Genomic DNA, 12,275 nt, shown 5'->3' on the forward strand with positions numbered 1-12,275 from the left:
CCTGTGAGTGTTTCCCGGCAGGATCGTTCCGATTTGATGCATAAGACCATCAAGCCAGACTCGGTCGAAAGCCTGTGCAACTTCAAGGAATACCGCACTGCAGTATTCCCGAAGCGCGAATGCAGTCCGTATTTCTGTTGTTAATCCGTTGACTTGCTCTATTGTTCCATGGCTTTCTCGAAAGCCAAATTGGTGTGCTGGAATAACATTGCGCTCTTTCAGATATGCGCGTCAAAAGGCATTTTTCGAGCAGTTTTGACAGACACTAGAGTAAACTTATCGGTCTGTACGAAGCTGGTATTGTGTGATCTTTTCCTGGCTTTGGCATCATTATGATTACCGATTTTTTCCATTTTTTTTGGGAATTAGCCAATTAGTTGCAGGGTTTGGCTGAAAAACATTTCGAAGGTGTAAGGCAAATGTACAAGCTCTGTCTTTGTCGCTTCTGGCCCAGCTGCCTGAAGAGTCTCTTATGGGAATTATGCTTAGTGCTGGTGGGTGAAAGTTTCTCAATGTACTGGCGTTGGGCTTTTTCTTCTGCTTGTCTTAGACCCCTGGTAAGTCTGCGACCAGCTTCCTTAAGACTTTGTTTTGAGGATGGCGATCTGCTGGTTTGCCAACCACGTCTCAAACGTCTTTTCTCCATCCCTCCCTTGCGGTGTTGAGACTTTGGCTGCTGCGTCGAGTACAGACTCCAGTGCATCGGCATAGCAGTCGATGTCCTCCTTGATGTTGAACTGTGGAGTTAGTTCAATGTGGGAACTTACGTACTTTTTGAACTTTAGCCAGTTGGTTCGATGCGATGTCAGCCAGCGAGAGTGCTCCAAAAGATCCAAAAGCGATTTTGCAGATATTACAGCAAAATCAATTAAATCAGGTAGTTTTCTAGGATCTGTAGGCCAGTATGTAGGGCTGCCTGGTGAAACGTAGTCCAGTTTGTTGCATGTTTTAATGAGTGCATTATATAGTTGCCTTCTTTGAGGGTCACAAGGCGGGATAAACAGTGCGTGTGCTTGGCGTTATAATCTCCTGCTGCTATGAATCGCTCTGCAAGTGAATTGTAGAATTCCATGAATTGGTCTTCGGAGACTGTAAAGCGGGGTGGGCAGTAGACAGCGGCAATGGCAAGTTTGCAGTTGCCCAACTGTAATTTTATCGATGTTGCTTGCAGATTATTTTTTGCAAACCGTTGGTGAAAGTGGTGTTAGACGCGGTCTTTTATTAAGATGCCAGTTCCGCCATGCGCTTTACTGTCTGGATGATCGGTTCCACAGAGTTATTCGAAGGCTAGGCATGGTTTATTTGGACTGCTGAGCTGCAAGTATTTGTAACAAGATATTTTGGTTTTGCATGAGGGTTTACATGGTGGTTTTCATGAAGGACATAAATTCCATCATATTTTGTTGCAAAGTAATCATCGTAGATTCCATGTTAGTTTGTGGCTGCCCTTGGCCTGCTGGAGGTTATCAATTTTCGGCTCTATGTGAGCTGTGCCTGATCTTATAGCACTGGCTTAAGAAATTCCGTTGGTGGTAATTTAAGGGCCAAATGATGATCCGGCTGCTTTTGCAAAGAAAACTTCCGGTGTCGTTTGTGATCTCATGTAAGTGTTTTGTGTGTTCAGGGAGCGTGCCGTTCTCGCTTGTTGCATCCGACTTTTCATCACCTTGTAGACTGGACAGCCTCTGTATGCTGTGTGGTTTCCTTGGCAGTTTACACACTTTTTAATCAGAGAGTCTTCCTTGTTGGCAGGGCAGGGTTCGGAGCCGTGGCAGTTTCCACAAGCTACACATACTGACCTGAGGGTGCAGCAAGCCCTGTTATGACCGTATTCCTGGCAATTTGTGCATTGCACTGGCCCGGTCCGTTTGTGCGGCACTTCCACTGAGATCCTATGGTGCAAAAGGTACTGCAACTTGTAGATCCGGTGCACTGTGTTATTTTTTAAAGTTCTGCTGTCTGGCTCCAGCTCGACCTTGAAGACAGTTTGTACATTGAACTGGGCCGTTCCTTTTATGTGGTTCTTCCACCTTAATTCTTCGGTGCAATAGGTATTGCAGGTTATAGATGGGGTGCACTTCATTTTTCTTCAAGACTCTTCTGTCTGGCTCCAGCTCTATTTTGAAAAGTGGGTGCGGCTTTTTGTTCCTGTTAATGATGTTACTAACGTTTTTTGCAGAAAAACCATTTTCTTTGAGGGCATCGATAACTTCATTGGGGGCTCGGGCTCGATCCCTTTTAGTACAACTTGCAAGTTATTCAGTTGGTACGTGTAGTAGTTTTTCTTAGCTTCCTCCAGTTATTTAGAACCAGCTCGGAAGGGTTCTTCGGAGTTGTTCTGAAGTTTGGTTTCGTGAATATTCCCTTTAATGATCGGAACAACATGAAAATTTCCGTCCCCGACCAGCGCAACAATTTTGTTGACCAGGGCGTTCGAGCTTTTCTCCCTAATGTAAATTGGTGGGGGCTTTGGTTTCGGTTGGGTCTCAAAACTAGCTAACGAAATGATAAAACAATTTATGTGCTAACCTAGGTGTTACATTTTTAGTTATGTTTATGCGTAATATTTTATTTGTATGAGCTTGGTGGAAGTGCTCTATATTACCCGCCCAACCTTGTTAACACTTTTCAATGCAAGAAATTTGGTGTGTTAACCCTTAAGGAATTTTTGTTAGGAAATGAAATAACTTTTACTAATAAGACGTTTCTTTTCATTGAATACATCCCTCTTTCTGAATGATGTTTTTCTCTTCAAATGTTCATTTTGTCCCACTGTGCAGGACTAAAGCGCAGGCGTCGCATTGAAACCGAAAATCGAACAGCGTGGGAGTGCGTGTGCAAGTGTGTGTTTGGGCCAAAGTCAGTTAATCTATTGCCAGCCTAACAAATAGACACCGCCAACAGATGTTGGCAGTGTGGAAAATCGAGTGAGCGCAGTTAGAATCCAAATCCTAGTTTTTTTGGTGAAGAAAATCGCAGGACTTCCAGAAAATGTCGCGCCTCCTGTTCGTGGCACTGCTGGCCATTAGCCTCGGTTGTGTGGCGCCCAGCAGCAGCAACCGGCTGCCATCGGAATTGGTCGTGGATCTGGGGCAAGGTGTGAATCTCAACGAGCGCTTCTTCGACCAAGTGCGGGCGCTCATCAAGCGGAGGCTCCAGAAGAAAAGTCTCGCGAAGCCGGAGCAGCCGGATCTGCCACTACCCTGCAGAATCAACGCAGCTACGACAATGTGCCCCTTCCGGCGGCCAGTGTACCGACCCCTGTGCTCGTCGAATTTGTTTTCTTTTAGTACACCATTGTATTAAATAAGTTTAGTTTCTCCATGTTAACATTCAAATACATATCTTGGTCTTAATAGCAATATATATGTGTATTTCAATATTTAATTTATTTTATTATTGTACTTTGGCGATGGATGAGTTAAGTCTATCAAATTAATCAGTTTTTGGATTGGAACTATAAATGGTGTTGTCATATTCATTCCACCATCTGTTTTTCTGATAGAATTCGCTATTTGGTCGTTTCACATTTTCCGTACCACATCCCATACAAAAAATTTTCCTTTCAGATTGACAATCTATGAATTTATGTCCATATCTTCTAAAATTCGAACACAGTATTTTCATATAATCAGCTTTATCTTCTTTTATTTCACAAATTTCATTTTCCATTAACTAATCGTTTGTACTTCGATGGTCTATACATATTTCATTTACTTTTCGATTGTAATCTTCACTAAAAGCTTCTCTTCGAGTTACCTCAAGAATCATTCACTCTCCCAATAAAAAGTATTCAAATTTAGTGGACAAACAATCACCTGTTCAGGCAGTCACCATATAAATAAATTTACCGACAGGCATGCCATTTCTAGAGTCATTATACTATAATTTCCAACCACTCATAATATTTACTACTTTTCCAATATCTGCACTGATGTTATTACTTTTGCTCACTCTTTCTTGATTATTTTGGCCTTGGGAACCATATGGAACGAAAGGAGGAGCTTCTTCATTTAAGCGTTATACTTCTACCCCACTCTGGTTCAATATTAGCTGCATTTTCAATTGATATTCGATTGCTTTGATCTTTTGCTCTATTGAATTGGAATGCCTATTATCCTCAGAATTATAAGAATTTTCTATATTTTCGTCTCTAGGTGTAACTGGTGTTATTAGCGGCAACCTCTGACTCCGGTACTCTTTTCTTTTTTTTCTTTTGTCCGCTGGATAATAACAATCTTCCGTTGGAATCGTTTTCTGTGTTTTGCCCCAAAGCGTCTCTTGGAACGAATTCCATAAGACTATTTCTTGTTACGTTATGGCACTAACCATACAACATATAGACTGGTCATTTCATACAACGAAAATGGTCACAAAATTTTCAAATCGGGAGGCCCCACAGCTGGTAGCGGCAGGCCCCGGACACTTCGTGTGCCTTCGGGTTTTTTTTCGCTCTCGTTCTAATTCTTATTTTGACGCCCGCGCGCTCATTACTCGAGTTCGGTCGTTCAGTCGCAGAGACGCGCATTGAAGAAGGTTGCCCTGCGCTTGAATTGGGCTTTGTATGTATGCGTGTTCATGCATTCTCATACAGGGATGCATGTGTGCGATCATTTCATTTCGATCATGATACAATAACATAAGGTAGTCTCGTCGGCAAAATCTGGTACCTCTACTATTATAACAATGAGTGCGAGTGAAATGGGAACTGTTTAGTAAGTGCGAGCAGAGCGACAATAGAATGTGTGGATTAACCCTTAGATGGTTCAGGGGTTTTTTTCGTGCCTTTCATAGTAAAAGGAGTTTATTTTTTTTTTATAATTTAATTTTTAATAATTTGGAATTTGAAATTAGGCGTTGTTTTTGTCTTTGAATGCTAAGTCTTTTGTAAAGATTCTTAATTCTAAAATATATTCTAATCTTAAAATAAAAATTTTTTATGTCCAAACTTATACTAACATTTTCGGCTGCGATTATTAAAGTTTCTTTTACATTCTTTGTTATTTTAAAAGTATCTCAGCGACTCCTCCCACAGCGCTCTTTTTTCCAAAAGTTTAGGTGCCTTTAAAAATTTTACGCTATCGACGTGTTTGCGGCACACATTGCAAATAGTTATGTTGCTCAAGGGTTAATTCTGTAAAAAATTCGTCCTCAGACAACCTTTTCCTTTAAAAAACGAATGTTATTGTATCATGAACTCGAGTAATGAGCGCGCGAGCGTCAAAATGAGAATAAGAATGAGAACGAAAAAAACCCGAAGGCACACGAAGTGTCCGGGGCCTGCCGCTACCAGCTATGGGACCTCCCGATTCAAAAATTTTGTGACCACTTTCGTTGTATGAAATGATTAGTCTGTATGTTGTATGGTTAGTGGTTATGGTTACAAATCTGGCGAGATCTATCAAGCCCATTCAATATACAGAGTCTGTGAAAAAAACTACTTTCATTCTTTGGCATATTACTCTAATTTATTTCACTCACAGTTATGAATTTTCAATGTTTTTAGGGGTACTAATACATATATATTTTTTTATATATACGCAAATCTTTAACTTTTCCTACAATTATTTAAATATTTTGTCTTTAATAAGGACAGTACGTCAATGCAAAAAGGATTATTATTCCGGGCAGTAAAGATTGCAATGTAACATCCCTATTACAAGATTCTTATTTTACTTCATAAAACAATTTTTTCGCATACTTCGGACGGCTCTATTCAGTTTTCTACCACGTCATCAGCTGTATTCCAGAGGTTTCTCCAACAATGATTTAAATTGATCAGACATACCTTTGAACGAATAAGGCTTAACGGATGTTGGTGTTAAATTCAAAATTTCCTTTATTTCTTTTAATGCCTTTCTTTGTTCGTTGCCTACACTTTGGGCGCTTCTTTTGTAATGGTTAAAAGACAACTCCCTTTGCACGAAAACCATTACAGGAGCACACTTATAGAACAACGAGGCTTGAAGTTACATACATGCATGTTTCACCAAATAGCCAATCCACTCAATCAGCTCAATTTGTATAGGATGTTCGCTTTTCACCCATGACACCGTCACATGACGTTTTTACTGATGTATAAGTTGTTCGTATTGTCACAAGACTTCAAATAAAATAATTGTAAATTAAAAATTTCGATATGTATTTGGCTGTATTATTAATAATTTGTATTATTAAATTGAAGGCGGATTAACGAATAACGATTTTTAAGGGGTAGGGAAATGATTTTGATAAAAAAAATTTTGTTTTAAGAGGTGGGCTCGTTTTTGTCAGAATGAACTATTTTTTAGATGTGGGCAAACGCTTTTTTATTTTTCTCTAAGCTCTTTTAGTTTCCGAGATTTGGACGTTCATAAGGAAAGATAGGGCTTAATCGCCTCGGATAGTGCTGATTATAAATATACCTCATTAGGTCGGTAACGCTTTCTTTTATGTAAGGATAGAGAAATAAAGGTTAAACTAAGCCACCAAGTTGTCATAATTTAATTCTGTCAAATTTTTGTAATTCATTTTTGGTCTATAAATTGTGTAATTTATAAATCATTTTTACGTTATGAATCACTCTGGGCTCCTTCTTTAAAAGCGTTCCTAGATCCGATAACTTGCTATCGGAATCCTGTGATTAACTTGATTTTGCTAAGTATGTACAAATCTCGCGCGAATAGCATGGTCATGTGCTTTTAGGTGTAATGTTATTCATTCGGGATTTTTGGCCAATTATCGATATTTTCGACAGCGTTACCTGGGGAAATTTATCCTTTAGATAATGTATTTTTATACCCGTTACTCGTAGAGTAAGCGTTTCCGACCCTATAAAGTATATATATTCTTGTTCAGGATCACTAGCCGAGTCGATCTAGCCATGTCCGTCTGTTTGTCCGTATGAACGCTGAGATCTCGGAAACTATAAAAGCTAGAGGATTGGAATTTTGTATGTAGATTTTAGGAGTTCCTACGCAGCGCAAGTTTGTTTCAAAATGGTGCCACGCCCCCTCTGACGCCCACAAGCCACAAGCTGTGGCCACAGTTTTGATGCTATTATGAAAATTTTAATTGATATGTATTTGTTTCGTCAATACCTATCGATTGGCCTAATAAAAGTTTGCCACGCCCACTCTAACGCCCAAAAACCCATTAAACGCTTAAGCCTGGCTAGCGCCTACATTTCCGCCTTTCATGGCCCGTGGTACCAATGTCTTGGGGTAGATGGCGCAATACAATAGCAAATTTATATTAAGTTGTTTAGCTGAGTAACGGGTATCTAATAGTCAAGGCACTCGACTATAGCGTTATCTCTTGTTTTTAATTGGGAAGCAAAGTAAAGAGTATCTTATAGCCGATGATCTCGAATTTATTTTTTATAAACCAATTGACTTTTTGAAATGTTGCTTTTGCCTAAAGAACACCACAATACTGTGAGGAGTCTTAAACTCCCCACAAATCCCGATGCAGTAGATCGGCCTAGCAACAGCGGAGGAGGCGAGAAAGCCGGAGAAATGTAGGTCAAACGGGAAACATTCGGACCTTGGACCATCATATGGCAAGGGCAACGAGGTCATACGGTAAATTGGCGGACTTCGGACCCTCCCAAAAGAGGACACACCGTGAATTAACGGTACCTCAGTGGACCTTGGACCCGAGGGAAATAACGGCACCTACAGCGCCTATAAAAAGGACGGCGAAAGCGCAGCTCGGGACAGTACGAGTGCGAGAATCAGAGCGAGTGCGTGAACGCGGAATAAGTTCAAATCGAAACCGAAGTGCCCAAGGATCAAGATCGCAAAGTCGAGACGCCGAACGACGACAAGTCTACAAGGCTGAGGCTACAACGCTGAGATCCAACGGTGCTAGGTCGTGGTGAAATCAAACTTAGGGAGTCCTTGCGCGGTGTCAGGCGAAAAAGGTGGCTAGGCGATAAGGGTGAACTTTGTTCTACCTGCTAGGCGATACATCTTCTCGACAAAGTCCAAGCTGAACTCCGGAAGCCAGGCGATAAAGGTGGCTAGGCGATAATGCGTAACTTCGGTTCACCTGCTAGGCGATACACCTTGCCGGCCCCGGTAGGGAAACTCGTATCACATCCAGGGTTTTTGGTGGAGCCGTCCCGATCTCAGTCACCCGGAGCAGCAAGCCGAAGCAGCGCAGTAGCAGGCCAGGAGCGACGCAGTGGTAAGCCAGGAGCGACGCAGCAGCACGCCAGGAGCAACGCAGCAGCGGGCCAGAAGCAACGTAGCAGATTAATAGCAATAAGGCTATATTTTAGTGAAACAATAAACCAGCACCAACCTAATCATTTCTGGCGTTATCCTTTGGTCACGGGCGGTCACTCAATATAAATTTGGTGGAACGAACTCACAACCTCTCTGAGCTAGCCGCACGTTTACGTAGCGAGCAGAAATTAATGAAACAGGTCGTTACAATACCTTCTTATCAATAAATATTTTGTTTAAATCGGAAGATAATTTCTGATACATTCTACATTACTTATAGTTGTTTGGGGATTAAGGCTCTTTAAGGCCATTGTCCTTTCAACTTTAAACTGGGGAATCACTTGCTGGGGAGCGGCCTGTGATTCATCTCTAAAAAGGTCCATTACAAAGGCTCTCAGGAGGATGCTGGGGGGGAAGTGGCACCATTATGTGGAAAATCGAGTTATGTTCCAGGACCCGGGAGAGCCGACAGTTTTTTTTTTTTTTTATAGGTAATTGAACACGCCTCACAAGGATGGACCTTGTTTTCGTGTATTGACGAATTATTTCTAAGGATCCCAAAATAAGCGGGTAACGGGTGCTTCATTCTTGAGCAAATCAGGTGTGGTCATAGCCGGTCAAAAGTTAATCAAGATGTGTTTTTGCAGAAGACGACCGTGTCTGTCACGGCCGAGAATCCATAAGTCTGCCGGGTGTCGTCTGCGGAGACGCCGTCGACCCAGTGGTGTAGCCTTTACATTGATGGGAATAGGCTCAAGCACGAAGGTAAGGTGATGTACCTCGGAGTTACCTTAGACCGTCGCCTTTGTTGGAAGGGACAAATTGATCGAGTTTGTAGATCAGCAAGAACAAAACTTGACAAAATGGACTGGCTCCTTCGTCCAGGCAGCGGCCTATCCCTTGAAGCTAAGGTGCGGCTTTTTAAGGCCATTGTCCTTCCAACTTTAAACTGGGGAAACACTTGCTGGGGCACGGCCTGTGATTCGTCACTAAAAAGGGTGCAAACATGCATTACAAAGGCTCTCAGGAGGATGCTAGGGGTGAAGTGGCACCATTATGTAGAAAACCGAGTTATAATCCAGGACACAGGAGTGCCGACGGTAACGGAGACGATTTGTAAATCCTCAAGTCGATACCAGGAACGTCTGCTCACACATGCAAACTGTCTGGCAAGACATCTTGCATCACCACTGGGTCGAAGGCGTCTGCGTAGACGGCACTCGGCGGACATATGGATTCCCGGTTATGTTTGGTTATGCAACAACAAACAATTTTGGTCAACTTTAAAAGTGCCAATCATTAAGAATACGTTAAACGGGCCATAATTAGAGATAATGTTATATAAGCCGTGTTTTTTTAGTTCTTAACCATTTTTATCTTTTCTATCTATACACAGTAAGTTTACTCAACAAGAAAGATGACAGAGAATATGACCTTGTTCCGCCTGATGGCGGCTGGGGCTGGCTGGTGCTACTGGGTTCGTGCTTGACAAACATTCTTATCCCCGGTACCATCAAAAGTTTCGGAGTATTATTTTCGGAATTTACTGAGGCTTTTAACTCTTCACCCACAAAGGCTGCATGGATACCGGCGCTGTGCTATTTTCTTTACAGTTCGTTAGGTAAGTGTCAACAGCACTAGTCAATTGCAAAATAGTGATGTGATGTCATTTGTAGGTCCCGTTTCAAGCATATTGTCTGTAAAGTACTCGTATCGTACAGTCACCCTTCTTGGTGGGGCCTCTGCATCACTAGGAATGATACTTTCCTTTTGGGCATCATCTATTGAGTACTTGTATATCAGGTAAATATAACGCCAGCAATACAGAATTGAAAGTAATCCATGATTTTGTTTTCCAGCTATGGCGTTCTGGTGGGAATTGGGGCTGGTCTCTCTTTTCCACCCACAGTCTATATTGTGACGTCGTACTTTGCAAAGCTACGCGGCTTGGCTAATGGCTTGTGCATCTCAGGCAGCGCGTTGGGCAGCATTATTCTTCCGCCCCTTCTCCGCTGGCTACTAGAGACCTACGGCTACCACGGTTCCTGTCTAATCATGGGTGGCATCACTCTAAACGTATTTGTAGCTGCGCTTTTCTATGAGCCTGTTGAGCAGCACATGATACGAGTACGGCGTGCACGTCAGTCCTTAGAGGACATTCCCGAAGAGGAAGATATTGGCATCGTAATGAAGTTCGAGAATGTCGACGAGTCCGCCTCAAACAATGAGCAGGCAGAGAAACAGTTGTTACCTTTCAATACCCCTCCATCACCTCTGTATCTTCCGGAGGATGAGAAGCTACAGTTTGTACGGAGCGCTTCCGCAGCGGTTGTCCAAAGCTACTCAAAGCCTGGAGACGAGTTTCAGCCTCGATCTCGTAAGATTAGTACACCAGTGAGGCTACCCCAACGGAATCAGACATTTACACCTGGCCAGTTAAATTCACAGTCTTCCTTGTACGCTGTACCAGAGGACCGATCAAGCTCGAACAAGCTTACTTTAAGGAACTCGTCAAAGTCGCGGTTATCCAAGCGCTCCCCCTCAACCAGCAGTTTTTTATACGTCAGCACACCATACCATGGCAGCACACTGTCATTCCAGCCGAAGGAATTCTCCTCCCACTTGTCTCTTCGTTCAATGACTAGTAGTGGAACGGGCGTTGCAGGCGGTTCGACCGGACCAGACGGATCACAGACTGATGTTGCAACCAGGAGCAAAGCGCTACCTTCACAACGATTGAAGTTTTTTGATCTCAGCCTGTTAAAAGACCCGATGTACTTGGTCATATTAATCTCGAATTCGACGAATGCAATCAGTTACACAAACTTTATCATTTTGCTGCCCAGTTTTGGAGAAGCCAGGGGCTTCAACAAATCATTATCTGCGTATCTGCTTTCAGTTGTTTCAGCCACTGACCTAATTGGACGTATTGGTGGGTCAGCACTTTCCGACATGGGATATATACCTAAGACCTGGTACTTTGTTGGCGGCTTGTCAATTTCAGGTCTTTCCCTTGCGTTTTTACCTTTTGCATGGTCATACAGTTCGGTTTGCTTCTGGTGCGCACTTTTTGGGCTCGCTTCAGGAATTTACGTGGGAATTACTGCCGTAATCATGGCAGACATGCTTGGCACAGAACGACTTACGTCATCTTATGGTATAAGCCTTTTCGTTAATGGCTTGCTTCAGTTGGTTGGACCCCCACTATGTAACTATTGGTTTGAGGCGGTCAATGATTATAATCCTCTCTTCCACGCTCTTGGTTTGACGCTGTTGGCCGGAGCCAGTCTTTGGAGCTTCATGCCTTGGATTAATCGACGCAAAGCAAAAACGGAAGAGCAACTAGAGGCACAAATTGATGAAGAGGCTGTCCATATCCACTAATCGGGCGAAAACTCTTGTATCAAACGACGTACAATAACAACTAGATTTTAGGCTTTAAATTGCGTACAAACAAAGATATAGTTAAGTGTACATGCTGTAAACGGCCAAAATTATGCAGGCGCATCAAAGTTTTGGAAACTGTTAATTTGTTTCTTTCAGCTGCTTTTTTTTGTATTACTGGTTAGTCGTCACTATTACATTATATAATACTACAATTATTATTTACTTAATACCAATACTATGATGGCCTAGACCGCATAAAAATTAAAAGGAATCCAATGAGAGTTGATAAAAAGTAACGATTTTATAACTATTTTTTCTATAAATATGCCAAAACAAAATAAACGAAAAATAAAACAAAAAAATCTGCAAAAATAAAAATACACCGAAAAAGAAAGAATTAATTCGTTGTACGCATAACTCTTAAGAAACTTGGTTTTGTGAACATTTTATTAGTCAATCAAATTATTTTTCATGAAAGATACATAATTCTGTTAACGAAAGTATTTCGACAAACGCTTGTAATGCCATAAATGTTTTTTGGTTATAGGCATTTGAATCTTTTCGATCTTCAATATCCTATACCAAAAGGAACCAATACTGTAAGGCGTGGGCCACAGCAAATTTAGCATGTTATATAGATAAAAATCATTTATTTGTGCAACTTTCAATTTTAATTGC

The 12,275-nt window shown here is 41.8% G+C and overlaps 1 protein-coding gene across 1 annotated transcript in view; it reads left to right on the top strand.

Moving 5' to 3' along the window:
• LOC123038038 (monocarboxylate transporter 13) overlaps positions 1-11,990 on the top strand; it is a 48,417-nt gene extending 36,427 nt beyond the window's left edge. Inside the window, exons 3-5 of the mRNA XM_044461488.1 lie at positions 9,607-9,831; positions 9,887-10,013; positions 10,070-11,990. Of these exons, the coding sequence (XP_044317423.1) occupies positions 9,607-9,831; positions 9,887-10,013; positions 10,070-11,594 (1,877 nt within the window). The 3' untranslated portion in view covers positions 11,595-11,990. The remainder of the gene's footprint in view (positions 1-9,606; positions 9,832-9,886; positions 10,014-10,069) is intronic.
• Positions 11,991-12,275: the final 285 nt, after the last annotated feature.

This window comes from Drosophila rhopaloa, unplaced genomic scaffold, assembly GCF_018152115.1.
Source record: "Drosophila rhopaloa isolate 14029-0021.01 unplaced genomic scaffold, ASM1815211v1 contig_36, whole genome shotgun sequence".
Classification (NCBI taxonomy): Eukaryota; Metazoa; Arthropoda; class Insecta; order Diptera; family Drosophilidae; genus Drosophila; species Drosophila rhopaloa.